Consider the following 19,691-nt stretch of genomic DNA (forward strand, 5'->3'; position numbering starts at 1 on the left):
TGATTTTGGAGCAAGTATGAATTGCATAGAAAGGAGATTGAGGAAGTGAATATTTACTGGGACTCTACTAAGCACAAGAGACTATGCTAATAGGTGGCACTGACTAGTTTTGTGAATAAAGTCCTTTTACAAATGAGATTTACAACAAATTTCTGATATGAAACTGATGGTAAAATTCTAAGAGCAGGTACAAACAGCAAGATGAAAACCCATTTGAATAGGAGCTATTTGCTTATTGTTTTATTTTTCTGACTGAGAGAAACTCAGGTCTCCTATGAATCCACTGAAAATGAAAACACAGCCCTGCACTCTTCTGTTTTCTCATTAGTGGGCAAACAGCAGTGTAAGTCCTGAGGATCATTATGCTTCATATCAGTAATAGCAAGGCTGTTCTAGTGATTGCTCTGCTCTGAGGCACAACACTCCTAGGCACCTATCCCCTCTCACCTCTCAGACAGTTGGGACCTTCATAGGGCCTGTAGCAGTCACACTGGTAGCTGAGCCACAAGTTGATGCAGCGTCCTCTATTCTGACAAGGTTGACTCTCACACCAATCCTTCCTCACGCAGCCTGACTTGACATTTAACGACAAGCCAGATGAAATGTTCTCCCGGGTAATGGGATTCAAATCAAATTTAATGTCTTGGAGACAGCCTACAAACGAAGGTGTGGATGGGATATTATAGATGTTAAGCAGAGTGACTGCATTGCTGGCTGATCCCACTGGTAAACCACCCAAAAAAGAGTTTTGAAAAGCACATATTGATTGAGTCCTTTCAAATGGAGAAGGAGCTTTAGCGATGCATTTCTCTGTACAAGAGCTGCTGGCTAAGGTAAGGGTCACGGTCTCAGCAAATATTACCTCCACTGAATGCCACTCTCCATCGCTGGTGTTGTGGGAAATGTACAGAAGCACTTTTGACTGATTATGAACTTGAATTGATAAGTGAATGTAGCCACTTAGCAACTCCATCTTTACAAATGTGTCCCTGTTCCCTTGGAAAAGTAGAAGTGCTGTTGGCTGAACAGTCTGAAACCTGAAGGCTATGTTACAAACTGAGTCCTTGGTTGTATGTGGGCCACTTGTGACCCATAGAAAGCCATTGCCCTCAAATGAAAGTGTGGTGACAGTTTCACACAATGATCCAGTATATCCAGGTGGACATAGGCAGCTGAATCCATGTTGGTCATTTTGGAAGTGAGGTATGCATACTCCATTGTTTAGACATTGGTGATGGGTGCAGCCCAGGAGAATGTCAGAACAGTTCTCTCCTCCATAAAATGTTCCAGAAATGTTGTCAAATGGGCAATGGCAAGTATAATTCCCAGGCAAGTTCTCACAAGTACCACCATTTTGGCAAGGGTTTGATGAACATTCATCGATGTCTTCTTCACAATGAATTCCTGTTAAATAATAAACAATAGGTTAGAAATAGGTATATTCAATATGATTACACGACTGCTTTGATTCTACACCATGTACAGTCACAAGAATGAGAAGTTATACTCCATATGTTTGCTGTGTCAAAATGCATTCTACTGTCACATATAACTAATTAGAGCAAATTTAAAAAATAGATATATTCAGATTAGAAATAGAAATTTCACATAACTTTCATGTATAATCACCCAGTTTAGACCTATCTCAAATTTAAAACTGTAAAGGAATAAAATATAGTTCTTGAGGAAGATTAAGATCAATTTGACCATTCCATATACATTGTAATGAGAAGAGCATTCATGATAGACTTTGAATTCTTTCTGTAGAAATAGATCATTTGTTGATTACAGTGATTGATTCAAACTACCACTGTCAGATATACATTGAGCACTAAATACCATAAAAATTAAAAAGGGAAAATATTGCTCTTGGCACTAATCCTACATATAAATGATTAATTTGTGGGTGTATTTTGCAATTTATAGTAGTTAAATAACAAGTTTATCCATTTATTTCACTCTATCCTATTTGGATATAGTGATGTTTCCTTCTATCTTGTTTGTGTGCCAGATAACTCCTAAAACCAAAATTTGCAAGATACAAAGACCTGGACATCTCACACTATGGAGCTCTTACGTGGATGGAAGTTCCCATTTCCTCCTTCCCAACAATTCTAGAATAAAACAAGGCATCTATCCCGTATCAAGCCCCTGCTTAAAATTTTTACTTCATTTTTCTTTACTCTCTTTCCTAACTCCAAGCCGAAGAAAGACATCCAGTAAAATAATTATTAGAATTTATTTAATCAATGTAATAGGAAGAAATATAATATCATTTAAGAATGATGATAAATTCAAATGAACAAATAATGAAAACAAAATTTGATATACGTGGAACACTTTATGATTTCTTCAATACCTTCCTCCACATTATTGTATTTGTGCTCCCCGCAATTGTCTGAGGTGTTCAAGGCAGATATTCCTAGTTCATTTTCACAGAAGAAATGGAGGTTTAGGAAGAACAAAGTCTAAATACTAAAGCTAATTTATAATGTGACCCTAAACTATGTTTTAAAAAATCTAAAGTAATATTGTTTTTTATTGGACAACAGTGCACTCTTCTTTACTGTTGCCACCAGTACATATACTGCAAACAATGTGTAAATCATACAAATCAATTGAAGGGGGGAAAAATCTACTTTATCCAAAATAGAGTAGTCTGAAATCTTTAAAGGGCACAAGGCTTCTTGATGGAAAAATCCTTTTCTAACCAAAGGATCCTGATGCATTAAGCAGCTCTGCCTTTTCTCATACATTAATACCCTCCGAGAAGGGTTTATTAAGTCATGCCTTCATGTTTTTACATGTAAAGAATAAACATCACACCCAGATTAAAGAGCTTTGGCAATAAAGTTCCCAATTAACGTAATGTCTGAATAAATGTTTTAAAAAATTTAATCAAAAGGCTGTTAGATATGGTGTTAGATATGAATTCCAGTTAGGCTCTGTGATCTTAAACAAGATACATTTACTTTCTGTGTCTTAACTTCCTCATCTACAAAATGGGGTGAATAAGAGTGTTTCTTTGTATCGTAGGGTTTTTTAACCCATGAAGTGAGTGAAGTCATATACAATGCTCGTATCATCATTTGGATATAAGGTCTCAGAGAGTGTCGGCCATTACTAAAAGATAATAAACAAAAGAATTAACCCTCTCCTGACAACATTTGAATAGTGCTGGGATCATTGAAAGAGACAATCTAAAATGTGTGGTCTAGGTAGTACCCCTCGATTGCACAATTTTACATAATGGGAGATTTACATGGATAGCATGTTAGTGTAGAATCTCATTGGATTGTGAGTTCCGTCATGCAAGGGAAAATGACTGTTTTATTCATCAATGTATGTCTAAAACACAGCTTAGTGGTTGGCTTGTATTTGGCATTGTTTGATGAGGTTTTTGAATGAATTAATCAATAATGACCATCCTTAAGTAATAAACACATTGAATCTGATCCAAACTCCAAAATGCTCTTCTTGTGTATACTTCTGGATATAGGTAGACAATGCTAATCTTGGAGTATCTGCTGCCATTGATGTACCATACATTTAGAAACTTGATTGGATTCTATTGTACTTATATGTTACTGTACTTGGATTACTTCAATATAGCCCTTGTTAATTAAAAAAATTAAGCTCTGTGAAAATAGTAAATGCACTATAAACTAAAATTTCTGACAATGCCTTCACAGTGCTAAGGGTACATGATTTAAAATGTTTGATGAATAGAACAGAGTTGAACTGAACCAATCTGTTACTTAATCATTCTTAATACAGAGAACTGACAAAGGTATGACAGGTAAAGCTAAATCCTAAAGGAGTATTCTAGTGCAAGTTTAATTTTACTGACTTTATGAATAAGTTAAACTTTTATATTAGAAGATATTTTCTTAAATTTGATTTTCCCAGGATTTAAAAATAATTAATCAACCAGTATTTAATTAAGAGGAATATTGAACAACTTGTGATGTGAAGTACAACCAAGCAAAATACTATTATTTTTCTCTCACTCCATTGTTAATACATCTAATAGGGGAAAGATGTGCCTTGCTTCTGGATAATATCTCCAGGAGACTGCAAGATTTTTCTGCTCACTCTTAGATAACAGAGTCATGATCATTTTTTTTAAACAAATGGCAATTAAAATGGCCAGTCACATATAATTATAAAAGTCTCAATGCAATTCATAATAACCTAAATCTCTTTTTCTAATAGGCCAAACTTAGGCTGTCTTAAAGAAAGACCTGAAAAATTTCTTCCCTCTGTTTCTGTTCCTTTACTGTCTCTATCTCCAAACTTCTAAGTGTTCTGACCCTTAGAGGACTAGAGTTTGTGGGAGGGAAGAGGATACAGGGAGTAGAGTTTGCTGAAGGGGAAGACTGGAGTTTGTTGAAGGGGAAGAGGATACAGGGAGTAGAGTTTGCTGAAGGGGAAGACTGGAGTTTGTTGAAGGGGAAGAGGATACAGGGAGTTTTCACCTGACAAGAGCTAATGTAGCATGATTCATGTCCACTGAGACTAGAAGGTCCTTAAAGTTCATATTTGCTCTAGGGTCATTTCTGAGTTCCTTGGACCCTCTTCTGCTCTGTTCCTGTAGGGACCTGTGAGGAAGGGAGGCCTGGCCTTTCCTATGACTAGCTGTTCTCACAGTTCCCTTCTCCCTCCACCCCATATGTGTTGGTTTACAGACACTGACTCCTTTTTCACCAACTCTCTCTGTCCATGTGGGCTCCCTCACCTTCTGACAGAGGCCTGTTGGGAAGGTTCCCTTTTACCTGGTCCTTTCACTGATATTCCTATCATGGGTTGCCCATCTGGACCTCAGGATTCCTGTACCTTTGACCTGCAGTTGAGGGGAATGGACATTCAATTTCCGGCACAGCAGGAATTCTCTCTCCCTCTCTTTCCTGCTACCTCAGATTACCAGTCACCCCTATTAGTATTTAGATTCCTTAACCAGGTAGAGAGTCTCTTCTAAACTGATGATTTCTTTCCCCACCCCATGTTTAGGGGATACTGAAATTGTTCTTGACGCAGACTTATTTTGCTTGGGGTTGGAATGTATCCTCTAACTCTAAATTTGAGGGGTGCTATGTAATTCAAAACATTGTCTCTTGAAAGAAATCTCTCTGTAGACCCACTGTTTATAACTACCTCTGAAGAATCTTTACATGATCTTGAATGAGTATAAACATTTCAAATTCCTGAAATCTATTATCTTCATTTATTGTGATTTTCTATTTTTTGATGTCTATGACTCACGTTAGTACCCTTAGTTGACCCTTCAATTTACCATCTCTCAAATTTACAAAATACCTGGTCTGTGTCCTATTCACAGAGGATTGTGGGAGAAGCAAAATAGAAGAGTATCGACTTCAATATGTTTCAATATGCTCATGACATCATAGAAGGACAAAATGCATATTTATGGAAATACCTTGTAAACAGTAGGCTCACATTTGGTGTGGATAATATGTGAAGATCAAACACTCGAAACCTTAGAGAAGATTTCACAAAGTTTCAAGTATGGGTCAGATTGACAAAAGAGTCGTCATATACCAAGAAGTGACTAAACAAAACACTCTTCGATGGAAGAAAATTTCAAGGCATTTTGAGATTGACAATGAGTTGGGCAATCTGGTTGGCAAGAAGGATGTATGAAGGAAAATCAAGTCGGAAAGACTCAATGCAGCCAGACAGGAAGTCTGGGAACTGAGAAAGTTTTTATTTTTATTTATTTACTCGTTTATTTATTTTCTGGCCATTGGAAACAATAAAGTAATCGTTGGATAGAAGACCAATGTGGTTTCTCATAAAGATCACTCCCACTGGAATATGTAACAGAATGAAGTGAAGAAAAACTAGAGACAGAAAGACACTCCAGGCAGCTATTAAAATTGTTCACACAGAGGACTATTAGGGCCTGAAATAGGATGCTTATTTCCTCACAATTTACAGCTCTTTCATTTATACTTTACCAGCAAATATGATGGTAGGGCTTTTTTTATTGTTTACTACTAGATTTTTTTTTCCTGTAATACTTCCACTTGATCTTCCATAAAACAACTACCAAGTCTATCTATCTCTCTCTATGGAGAGAGATAGAGAAAGAGGGTGGGGGGCTAGTTTTAAATTCTGCCATCATTCAAAACAAATAAACAAGCAAAACAATAAAAAGAAAGAAAGAAAGCCTGTATTAGGGTCAAATGTCTCAAGAACAATAAACAGAATTTGAAAAGTGTGATGATAACAGTGATTTATGTTCTTGCTTTAAAAAAAATCAATTCTATTGACATCTTCAAAGTAAAATAAAGTCCAACATATTTATTTAAGGAACCCAGCAAACTAAAAGTAGGAAAACAGATTGAAAATCCTTTCATTGGTTATTTGACTGTTTGAACAAAGAGAAGCTCTATTGTTAACAAAAACAAAAGGATTAGGCATTATTTATGGGATTATAGGTGCCATTTGGTCTTCTTAATTGGATATTTTAGTTGACTATGAATTTGTTGTTTATTTCCAAGTATTTATAGTGTGAGGCATGTTACTTGAAGCTTACTATCATTTTGTTTATATGAAGTTAATTTAATTAACGAGAAACTGTCACTTTATTCTATTTTACTAAAATTCTTTTAGTTCTGATTCTGATAATACTTTTCTTAAAAAATAATGATACAGAAAATCTCTACTACCTGGTATATCACATACACTAATCAGAATAAATTGTATTAATGGATAAAAACATAGACTTTATGTATAATATAAACATCACTGGCTATGAAAATGACTTTTGAAGTTATAATCAATGATTATTTGGTAAGTTATTTCTACAAGTCATAAAAAATAAACGAGTTTCTTCTTGATCTGTTTCATTTGACCAAAGTATTTTCTTCATCTTAATAAATAAATTCAAGAATAAATTAAATATAAAAACTAAGAGCTCAATGCATGGTAATATCTACTTTCCCTTACTCAACTGTTCTACTTTTCACATGATAGTAGTACCATTATAATAAACCATAGTTGCCAAATAAGCATCTTAAAACTGTAATGATGGCACCAATTATATATAAAAATAAGAAAAGAACAGATTACCTATGAGCATCACCATTAAAATGCGAAAACCATGTGTCCTGGCTCCAAACATGTCTCTGAAAAAAGGAGGAAAACCCAACCTCACACCTACAAGGTGGATAGAGCAAGTTTCTGATGATTTTGTACCATTTCCAAAAGTGTTCTTGTTCTTCAATGCCTCTCTCTTCCCCTTTGGTGGCAAGTGTGAGGACTCAGTTTTGACTCATCACTCCCAAGCAGGATCAGCAGGGCTTAGCGTAAGACTCATTTGTGCCAATTACAGGCACACTTGCTATTTTTAGATCCAATCTGTGCTTAATATGTGGTGCCTCCCCTTTACAAGTCACACTAGTTAATGTTAATCTGATCACAACACTGAAGGAAACTATTATTATGAAAAAAAACTGGGTTTTGAGGAATCTAAACACAGATTGCTATTTTGAGCAACTTCTATGATGGAAAATTAGGGCTAGATTTTGCTTTTCTTCACAACAATAGAAATGCTGGGTTTTCTTTTTTTGCTTTTTTTCTGTTTTGCTTTTGATTAGTGGTTAAGAAATTCATGGTAACTTCAAATCTATTGATCTATGCAGGAAATGGAGAGAAGAAAAACTTATGGAAAAAGAGCAGGGGCTTTCATCAACTCAGACTGTGGCAAGAGTTAGAGTTGGTTCTCTGCAAGTTTCACATCTGCATATTTAATCAAAAACATTTAACAAATTGTGCATGTACTTAACATGTACAGACTATATTCTTGTCATTATTCCCTAGGCAATATGGCTTACCACTATTTAGATAACATTTCCATGGTATTAGGTATCATGAGTAATCTAGAAATTACTTAAAGTATACAGGAGGATATATGTAGGTTATAGGCAAATACTTACATGACCTGAGCATTCATGGAGTGTGGTATACCCAGAAGTCCTGAAATTGAGCTCTCATGGATATAAAGGGGTGGCTGTACTTATGTGGTGCTTAACCTAAATTTCACCCTCTATGAAAGAACAACTATACTCCTCTGAAATCTGGTGCCATTTCATTCTTTAAAATGGAGTAATTTGCATATATGTAGTGTTTGAGAAATACTTAGAGTAATTGGTGCTTGAATTTTTATTTGAAATTTATTTATTTACATTTTCTGAGAGGGGGTAACTGAAACTTATGGAAATTTTATTTAGTCAGTGCCAAGTGAGAAGTTATACCCAGAATGATGGAGTGGCCTCCAATTCTTACCACTAAAGCAATTACTTTAGGATGAGATTTTTGTATCTTGGAATCCTTAGAAAATATAAATATGTTACCTGACAGGGATAATAATTTTACGCTGAAGGTAGTCATTTATGTTGTATTTCTACTGTAACATCCATGCTAAAAGATAATCCTTTCTAAATTTACTCTGAGGTAGCATTTGAGTTTAAAATTGTCCCTGTAACTGAAGTCAGGTAAGTTGTGATGGAAACCAGGTGATAGGGCATGAAAGCTGAACAGCATGGTGACAAATAGAAAAAGAAAGAAACTGAGGGTGTTAGCACAATATGTACATATACACAAACCTTAATAAACTACATGAATATATGTAAATTAGTCTATATATCTGATTACAATGATTTACAAAAGGAGAAGAGAAAAATGGGGATGGGGGAAAAAGAACAGAATAGAATAAGAATAACAGAATATGGGCCTGGGTCTGCAGCTCAGTGGTAGAGTACTTGCCTTGCATGCATGAGGCACTGGGTTCAATCCTCAGACCACATAAAAATAAATTAATAAAATAAAGATATCGTGTTCATCTACAACTAAAATACACACACACACACACACACACACACACACACACACACACACCCCCCAAATATAAAGAATAACAGAACAGGATAGATATTGTGCAGGCAAATCAAATTTCTTGTGTTGGCTAAAGGAGACAGTTTTTCATGAATTGAGGAGAAAAGTTGACTCTCTTTCTCCAACAGAGGTTTCACATATTTATTACTGAACCAATCAGCTAGAAACAAAGAAATTATTAAAATGATAATAATAATATCACTTTAACATAGCATAAAATATGAGCCATATGTTATGTAATTCCCTATAAACCAAGCTTGGTTCTCCAATCTCTCCTCTTGGACCTGATTGTATTACCTGGGTTTATGGTAACTCATTTTATCATGGGTTTTCATCTAAATCTTTTGCGGAATAGGATGATTTCACTTTTGTTTCTTAGAATGGAATTTCTTGATCATGAATGTCTTGTGAGAAGATCTGATAAGGAATGGAGTCAAGTGCACACACCATTTTGGTGGAGAGGAGAAGAGAATGGCTATCACTTTCTACCTGAGATTAAGCAAATATGAAACTGGATGAAGGAGACATAGTTTATCACATGGAGACATATGGGTTTCAATTGACAATAATCATAATAACCAAGGAAAATATTTATTAACATTATTCTGTAGTTTATGGTTTACTTATATTGTCTTCTTTATTTTTTAGTTTTTCAGTACTGGGGTTTGAATCCAGAGGTGCTCTACCACTGAGTTACATCCCCAACCCTTTTTAAAATTTAATTTTTAGATGGTCTCACTCGTTACCCAGGCTGATCTTCAACTTGTGATCCTCCTTCCCCAGCCTCCCTAGTAGCCAGGATTAGAGGCATGCACCAGTGTACATGACTCGCTTACTTTTGTGTATATTATCTCAACCTATCATTGGAATACAGAGCCATAGTAATGTAATGTGATTTCCAAAACTTTTATGTGGTAATGGGGCTGTCATGGAGAATGATAATATCTATGAAAAAGGAAACTTCAGTCTCTCACTTCATATCTATGTGCAAATATTTTTATTTTAATAGGAAGCGATAAAAATACAGATGCTAGTAAAAAGAATCTAAAAAAAATAGTTTACTTTAAATCATGCCAAAGAGAAATTGAAGGAAATGGGATATTGAATCTGAAGAAAAGCAAATAGCCCTGCACATCAGAAGGGTCTTAATATGGCTGAACATCCATCCCATCAAATTTTGTGGTTAGTTTGGTTCCATCTGTGAAAACTGGTACTAATAGTAAGATGCCATACGATATCATATGTATGCCTACCATAAATATGGTGGGCTGACCAAATAATAGAATCAGATGTCTTGGGAGACAGCCTTTTACCTGACATTGAAAATGTATAAATTCAGAAATAAATACCTTAGCATGGATGTTACAGTAGAAATTTAAGAAAGGGTAAGTTATGGCATTCAATAGCTTCTACTGATTTTTCCAATCCTGAGATGCTGTCATAATTTTTAAGTAAGTATTATACATAAATGCATAATTTATCAATAGATAACAGTAGAAAACTTTGTTAAGTGGAGAACTTACTGAATGTAAGAAGATCCTCCAACTCAATAATCGTATAATAATTTTTTAAATCTATAAAAAGCTAATTTGCTTCGAAGGCTGTTATGAGGATTTAAATGAGGCAATTGCTCAAAGCATGTGGTTCCAGGTCATCCCAAGTGCTCATAAACACTGCTTGTCTTTGCCATTATTCCCTACCTCCATGAAGATAACTAGGTTTCATAGTGTCCACAATGTACTCTGTGTTGATTATAGTTACATTTCACTTTTCCAGAGGTCATTCACCATAAGTGACCTCATCTATCTGGACATACTCCAGAACCAAGATATGTGTTACAAAATCCTATGTTGAAAAATAAGGATTGGAAATTTGATCATTGCTTTTGGTTCTTGTTTGTCAGTTATTGGTATTCTAGATACAACTAAAATAAGCTTGATTATCAAATATTTCAACTTTCAGTGCAAAGAGCAAACAAAAGAAAAGGGAAAACTTTCATGTATCTTTCAGCTACAAGAAATGATAGCTGAGAGGTAAACAGTGAATATGAGTGGAGGATGCTGGCACTTATTGAGACCCAAATCTGAACCAGGCAGTGAAATAAGAGTTTTATTTATGTGACCACTGAGTAATTTCAATAAATGATGAAGAGTGCACTACCACCATCATTTCATAGGTGATGAAACTGAGCAAGGTTGTGGCTGGTACCCAGACTGCCTGACTCTTTAAGATGAGATATTTTTTTTTCTCTACAGTGTGGTGCCTCCAAGTAAAATAACATGATGAGCTGGACTAAAATAATATAAAATATATAGTCATTGCTGGGAGAAGAGGTGCTTGCCTATAACTGCAGCAACTTGGGAGGCTGAGGGAGGAGGATCCCAAGTTGGGCTACTTGGAGACCAATCTCAGCAACAGCCAGACTCTATCTCAAAATAAAAACTTAAAAGAGAGACAGACAGACACAGGGGACTGAAGATGTAGGTCAGTGGTAGAAGACCCCAGGGTTTAATCATCAGTAAAGTAAAAAAAAAAAAAATATATATATATATATATATATATATGTGTGTGTGTGTGTGTGTGTGTGTGTGTGTGTGTGTGTGTGTGAAATAGTTAAGGGAAAACAAATTTTTCATAAAATTATAAAAATGTGTTCTGTCAAATGTATTTTATATGCACTACCCCCAAACTTAATGATACCAGGAAAACATAAAAACTGGTGATTTGTTTTGTATAAAAAGATTTTGTTTTGTGTATAAAATAAAGAATGGGTTGTGTCTTCAGTGCCCACTTTTTCACTCTATTATAATACTACTTTGAAAATAGGATAGAGACACACTCTCTAGGTTTGGTATTTGTTCATAAGCAAATCCTATCTCGGATAAAATAAACACTGAAAATAGAGAAAAATTTCACTCAGTCTATTATGTGAAAAATATTCTGACATCCTCATATGAAAGACAAAATAGCAAAATGCTTTGCATTCAGTTCTACATTTCCCTTGATTTAAAACTTCAAAAGTCATCCTGAAGCTCAGTGGGTATAGGTAAGTGATTTTTAGTTATTTTATGGACTAACACATAGAAAGCACAGCATTGCACATGCTCACTCTTGTTGACGTTGCTTTGAAAAGTAATTTCAGAGAAACTCAACCGAGTTCAACCAGAACCATCCTAATTGGCTTTGATCAGTAAATCATCAGAAACGGCTCTGCTCTTGCTTAGTCCTTTTTTCCTTCTTCTTGTCAAAAGTGAATGATTAAACACTCAAGTTATGGTGAATTACAAAAACCTGCTTTGTATTGGGTTGGATGTGTTGCTATTCCAAGTAATGTTTGCTTTCTCTCTGCCTTAGTAAGAATCGGCTTTACATTCTTTAGTGGTGCTGTTTGTCATTTCTCACAAATTTATTAATATTTTCGTCTGCACAGCTACAAAAATAATGTCAAAGGCCAAGTAAATTACTGGTCTGGTAAAGGCCTGCCTGACATTCAAGGCTCTCCACAATCTGGCTTTTATTTATCCCTCAGTATTACTTTCCACTGCCCACTACATAAGCGGCCTGTATTAAAACATATTTTACTAGAATAAAAATTAAACATATTCAAAGCTTTCCCTCTTGCTTTTCACTTATTGAAAATTCCAACTTTGTTCAAGGTCAGCTCATGTCGTACTTACCTTCACTGAAATGCCTCCCCTTGGTAACTAATTCTCACTCCTGTTTGTCCTGGAATGTCTGGGGCCCATCATGAACCTAGCAAAGATGACACTGCATTCCTGTTTATCATTTAATATTTGTGATTTGCTTTCCTTAACTGTATGGTAAGAATTATAACTGTGAATGCCTCTTTCTGTCTTTACTTTCTATATACGTATTAATAATGAGTACTGTATATTAAATGGAATATTTCAAAACTGTATATTCTACTATAATATAGTACTATAAAATAATACAGTATGACAGGTATATTTTGGAGTAAGTTGTACAGTATTAGCATCAATTTCCAAAATTAAAACAAACATGCAGTTTGGTCTTTTCTCATGTATAAAAGAGCCTAATGCAATATAGTAAGGTAATATAGTCTTTATTTAATGCAAGGATTATGAATCTGGCATTCACAGATGTCTAAAGTACCCATGAATGGATATTAAAAATCTATATATTATTTTAATGTATCAGCAATAGTTTGTGATTGTGATTACATTTTCCTGGGGAGATAATTTATAATAGTGACTCTTTAAAATGTACTATAATAATTGCTTGGTTGTGGTGTGTACTTGAAAAGAAGATTCTTAGGACATGTTCCTAGAACTTTGTACTCTGTAAATGTGGATTGGGCCCATGTTACACATTTTTACAAGTATTATGTAGTATAAAATTTACATGTAGTATACATGTAATAAAAAATTTCAGCAAATTTCCAAAGAGACACTTGATCCAAAAAAGTCCATGAAGCTCTGATGGATGGAAAGAAGCTGAGATATACAGAATTCATATACCCAGTTAAATGTGTCAATTCAGGGAGCCAGTCTTGGGTTGATATTTGAGTTCTTCCTTAACCAGTGGCAATGGCCCATAGAACAATCAAATTATTTGATACAGTTTTCTTGATTAAAAGCAAACAAACAAATAGAAAACTAAAATTATTTCTTTAAATTTACTAGTTGGCCAAAACCTCAAGATTCTAACTTACTGTGGGTCAACACCATATTTTGTCTATTAACTGAGTAAATTTCATTATTCCCTTTATAAAATAAATAGAATTTATTAAAAATACAATAGGGAATATTTCTCTGCATTTTTACTTCATTTTCCATTTCATCCTTAGTATGCTCAAAAGATTAAAATTTTGGCATATTATGTTATAGATTGACTTATATTCTTCTTTAGTGATTTTCCATATATTAACTGACAAATTTATTTAACAGATATGGAAGAGGAAGAAGGTTTTTCTAAGTCAAATGTTCTAGTAATGACTCCAATTAAATGTGTGATCCTACAGTAGTCATTTAGTTTCTCTGAGCTTTAGCTTTGTCAATACCAAAGATGGAGCACCTTGGTACTATCCACCTGTAGGTGGTGTTGTGAAAACTGAATAAAGAAATTAATTTGCAAATGTTTTGGAAAAAAAATAAATAGCTACAAGACTAGAGAGCAATGATATTTATCTTAATGTTTTGAACTTGACATTTGTTAAAAAGATAACAATCTCTCTAATTTTAAAATTCAATTAATGAAAGAACCATTTGAAATGTGAATTTATGTTAAAATGTCTGTTTTATAAATATGAATTCTAAATGCTATTTAGTTAAAATATGCAGAATATTGAATTCATTATCAACAATAGCTACTGCTACTAAGTAGGTACTGTGTGTAGGTCACTCTACTAAATATTTTGCAGCACGATTTATTTCTCATAACTTCACAATGAGATAGATATTAAGTTGAATAAATTAGATCTTATAGAGCTTATAAAACTCCAGAGAATTAGAAACTGCAGAATCAGAATTCAAATTCAGATCTAACAGTTTCCAAAGACCATTTTGTTATACTCAATATCTGTCAAAACTTTCCCTACATGTCAAAAATGGCAACTTGTAGGGAGTAACAAGGAAAAAGTAAAGACAGAGAGCTTTATATAATGCAACCCAGAAGAGATATAGGAGATACAGCCGAAGAGAGAAAACCCTTGGCTGGAATCCCTTGTGTTCCCTTGTCCAAAGCATCTATGAAATAGATGAGATTCCACTTTAGTTTATTACTACAAGTGATTATTAACTACTAAAAACTGAACAGGCATTGTCTTCCAGCTATAAATCTGAGGCTAGGTTTTGACTATTCCCTAGCATAGTTAGTGAACATGAATTTGAAGTTTTGTTTAAATCATTTTGCAAAATAAAGATCATAAAATATGATAATTGTCCAGAGTTATTCTCCAAAATTAAATTTTGAATTGTAAAAATAATAGTTATATGGCAATGATCTGTTCCCAGATTCATGATTATGTTAACAAAGGTCAAGCTATAGTAGAGAGCTTGGGGTTTTATAAAAACATGCTCAGTTCCTTATCCTACAGATAGAGTACCCAAAGCAATATGACTTCATTTTAACCTTGATAATTAGGGGAACATAGGTTAAAAGATTTGTTAAAACTAGTATTTGGAAGTGATTTAATGAAAGCCAAACATGAAAAATTCCATGAAGACAGAAAAGATAAAAATCCACAAACTAATATGCCCAATAAAAACACCATATAGCAAACAATAAAAATCAACAAAATGGAAAATGAAGATGCAAGCCAGACAAAACAATTGTTATAAAAATAAATATAAGTGGTTAAACTTACCAGCAGAAGGCAAAGATTCAAAAACTGTGTTACAAATAAAAGGTTTAAATATATTATGAGGCAGCAATTTTCGAGGCAAAAACAATAATGCTGGAAGGAAAATACTCAATGCAGACAAAGTAGGACATAAAGTAAAAAGTATGAAGCTGGAATAAGGAAGGTCTTACACTGATAAAATCTACAGAATCTACAAAATAAATATACAATTTGGCTTATTGACAATTAGGTAGACTAGAACTTTAGGAAAATGACCTAAAAATTCCTTTCTGAAATAGTACATCTTAAGTTAGATTAAAATATAGAACACACCTTTCAGAATGTAGTACAAGTTAGCAGTGCCTTGGGATCATCCCTTGAGTCCTCATGGTGTAGACTAGAGCTTCATCTTATGCAACTAAGTGTACCAGAGAAGGTTGGCTTTGCAGTACAAGAGAAAAAAACAATCAATTCTACGATTCTGCCTTTATGTACAGTTGTGCTTTCTTTTTTTGCATGATAAATTTATAAATCACCCAAAGGCATGAGGTGGTGATAGGTATTCGTCTTGAGGGAGGTCAATTAAAAAGTAAATTTCCCTGAGGATTCCTAATTACTAATATGAATTTTCATGTTGATCATGAATTTAGGCTACCATATAACAAGTCAAAAATTTAGAGTGGATCTCAGGCAACTAGCAAAGAAAGGCAAACCTTCTCTGGAGGAAAACAATTTAAGCTCAGCCATCAAATAATTCCCAAGATAAAATTCCAAGAAATATGAGATCATCATAAAAATTACCAAAAAATGAGGAAGCAAAGAATTATGAATATATATATCAGAAACAACAAAGATTACATCTAGATGAATGTTCATATGTTATTTAGTTAAAATACATGAAAATAAAAAAGATCAAACATTAAGGGAATGCAATATTTTAATTGTAACTCTGCCAATACTTTATCTTGAAGCCTCTTGCCACTTTTGTCTTCAGTGAAATATTTGTCCCCAAGAAAGGCAGGATGTGTTGAAAAACATGAGGTGCACTGTATGATCTCAATCACATAGAATACGATGATTTGTATGTACACACTAAGTACACACAAGACCTAGAAGACCTAGAAGCACATGTCCAACAAGCTGCTCATGATTGTGGATGATTTCCTTCTTTGCTTTCTGCATTTTTTTGTTTCCTCTAATGCACATGTTAGCTTTAAAAAAAAAATAAAAGTCATTTTAAAAAGGAAAGAACTATAGGTTGAAGAAGCAAAGTATTTTAGAAAGGTAAGAACTATTAGGAACTTCTAGAAATAAAATATATAATTATTGGAATAAGAAATCCATTGAGAATTAAATAATGAATTAGATACCAACAATAAGGGAATTACTGAATAAGAAGATAGATCTGAAGGAATTTCCAGGATTCAGCTGAAAGAGATCAGGAAGTAAAAGGGAGCAAATAAGAGTCATGGAAGATATAATAGTAAGGATCAACATCCATCTAATTGAAGTTGCAGGAGAAGATAAAGAAAATAAGGAAAAGGCAATGTTAGAAGTTGGAACACTTGAGAATCCCCCCAAATTAATGAAAACAACCAGACTTAGATTTAGAAGGCTCAACAAATACTAAATTAGATGAAAGACACAATGGACACCATCTTTCAGGAGGCAAATTTAAACATTAAAATATGTAGATAAAATATAGAATTTTTCTTAGCTAGAAAAAAACTTTCAAATAAACAATTAAGAAATGAACAAATCCATAACACTGGCATTTTGGCAGCTAGGAAAATAAGAGAATTTGATCAAATGTAGATTTATTTAATAAAAGGAATAAAACAGTATACATATCTTGTATATTAAATAGTAGGACATATAATTTTAATATTGGCATATGTAAATTTGATTAGCACAATGGGAAACCAATGCATCTTCATATTGAATAATAAATACTAGAAATAAAATGAATTCTTAATTTTATAGATATTTTGATAGCATGAGTACAATCCTGAATGCAAAGGAAATATAAATACAGTTTTAAACCTTAGAGATAGTTATCTGACAAAAGTGGAAAGAATTGTATAAAATAATAATAACTCTTTAAACAAAAACTCAAAAATGCCTTCACTAGAAGATAAGTAATAGTCTCTTACACTATCTACTATCTCAAAACATGAATAGCAAAATAATATGTGAAAACATTTACTATGACTACAGCTAATTTTAAAAACAAATCATAAGATATAATGAAAATATTGTTCAATTTTTTAATTTCTATATCTGAAAAATGAAAGATTAGCTGAAATGAAAAATAAAAACAATGAGTAACAAATGATAAAGTAAAATTAATAGTGGAATTAAAAGATTCAAGAACTGTTAGAACTGTTAGAGGGAAAACATAAACAAACAGTTGAAAAATTTATCCAGGAATCATTTTAAAATTAAGCTCAACTGAAAATTTACTATAAAAACAGATACAAAGAAGATTAAAATATACCTAAAAATGCTATTTGTAACTTATAGTAGTCTATTTGAAAATCAGAAAATAATGTATAATTTGAGGGGAAGGAAAAAAAATCAAGTAGCCAGTTTGATTGTTTTTATATAACATATGACAGGTAGGAGAAATATTGCAAATGGTTCTTAACAAAAAAACTTCCAGGATATAAATTAATAATGACCCTCATGATAGAGTATCTCTTCCAGAAAAAGAAAATTTAATGCACTATGATAAAACTAGTATAAATTCAGCATCTAAATTTATACAAGAGAGAGGATTACATACTAACCTTACTTATGTATATTGCTGCTATAGTAGTAATAAGATAATAACAAATTAGATTTTGGAAGTCACATTTAAAAAAACAAAAACCTCAGAAATACTACCTCTGAAACCTATGCTCAAGGTTACCATCAACATGGTAAGTCACATTGATTGTCTACATCTTTGAATAAGATAGGATAAGAAAGGTACTTTATCTGTGTTCTCCCTTCTAAAAGCACATTTTCCAGTCTCATCATGAGAAAAATACCAGGAAAATCTCAGATGAGGGACATTTTACATATCTGACCAGTACTCCTCAAAACTATCCGGGTCACTGAAACAAGCAAAATCTGAGAAACTGTTACAGCCTAAATGAGCCTAAGAAGACATGACAACTAATTGTAATGAAATCCTGGAGAAGAAAAACAATTAGGAAGAAACTCATAGAATCTAAATAAAGGTTGACTTTAGTTAATGATGCATTAACATTGATTTGTTAATTGGGAAAAAATGTACTATAGTAAATGTAAATGTCAATAATAAACAAAAATGGTTGAGGAGTATAAAGGAATTCTCAGTATTATCTTTGCAATAATTCTGTAAATCTCTAACACTATTATAAATGTAAAAGTTTATGATTTACTAAATGAAGTGCAATTCAAAATCATGATGAAATACCTTTTCACATCCATTAGAAAGGCTACTATAAAAACACCAGAAAATAGCAAGCATTGTCAAGGATAAACAGAAATTGGAACTCTGCTTCACTGTTGATGGGAATATAAAATGGTATAGCCACTATGGAATACAGTGTGATGGTTTCTCAAAAAAAAAAATTAAAAATAGAATTATATGAATATATTATGAATATATATTTGGCCTTCTTCCCTTGATATCTGCATACAATTCCTAAAATCTTGTGATCTCCAAAGGGATAGTGTCTTGTGTGCTAATGAGTTGTCTCATTCCTGGCACCCTTAGATAGGCTCAGGAAGAGGACTGTTCACTGGAAAGACCAAGGCAGCATGAAAGAGTTGAAACTTTTAGATTCTCCAGCCCCCAAACTCTAAGGAGAAGAGAGTTATTTGCAAACAAAGTGTTATTCTTTTAATACAACACTTAAAGTTGAGTCAGTGTACTGAACCCTGTCTGAGAATTAGCTCATTTTACTCTTTCAACAGCCCTGAAAGGCAGGTGTATCTATACTTTAGGAAGCTGAGTCTCAGTAAGGTTAAATTCACAGGTTTGGCAAGTTCTCATCTGAGAACTCTCTCTCCACTGAATTCAGAAGGCCACTTTCTTTTCATTCATCAAACTGCCTGATTTAAATTTCATCTCCGATTTACAAAACTAGAGGTTTATCTTCAGCATATACAGTCCACTAAAATTATGTTTTTAGAAAATGTTTTAGGGAATATAAATGCTCATATTATGTTATATGATAAAAGTAGGATACAAAGCTATATATAAGCATGATTTTTATTTTAGTATATGTGTTGTGGGAGGGGAAGAGAGATATAGAAGGAAAGAGAAGAAAAAGGAATCTGAAGAAACATACCAAACTATTTCAAAGTGTGAGATTAGGATTGCTTTTTAATTGTCTTCTCATTTTATTTTCTTGTATTTTCCACAATGAGTTTCATTTTGTTTAGAAAATATAAACACATTTTAAAAAACAAAACTACA

At 33.4% G+C, this 19,691-nt stretch overlaps 1 protein-coding gene across 2 annotated transcripts in view; it reads right to left on the bottom strand.

Annotated features, from left to right (window-relative positions):
- Positions 1 to 19,691, bottom strand: part of CRB1 (crumbs cell polarity complex component 1) — a gene marked incomplete at both ends in the record, with an annotated part of 205,497 nt that overhangs the window by 54,369 nt on the left and 131,437 nt on the right. For both annotated transcript variants that reach the window (XM_081299753.1, XM_081299752.1), the window contains one exon: positions 448 to 1,404. In XM_081299753.1, coding sequence (XP_081155879.1) covers positions 448 to 1,404 — 957 coding nt within the window. The remainder of the gene's footprint in view (positions 1 to 447; positions 1,405 to 19,691) is intronic.

Source organism: Spermophilus citellus (assembly GCF_964194105.1).
Source record: "Spermophilus citellus genome assembly, chromosome: 6".
NCBI lineage: Eukaryota > Metazoa > Chordata > Mammalia > Rodentia > Sciuridae > Spermophilus > Spermophilus citellus.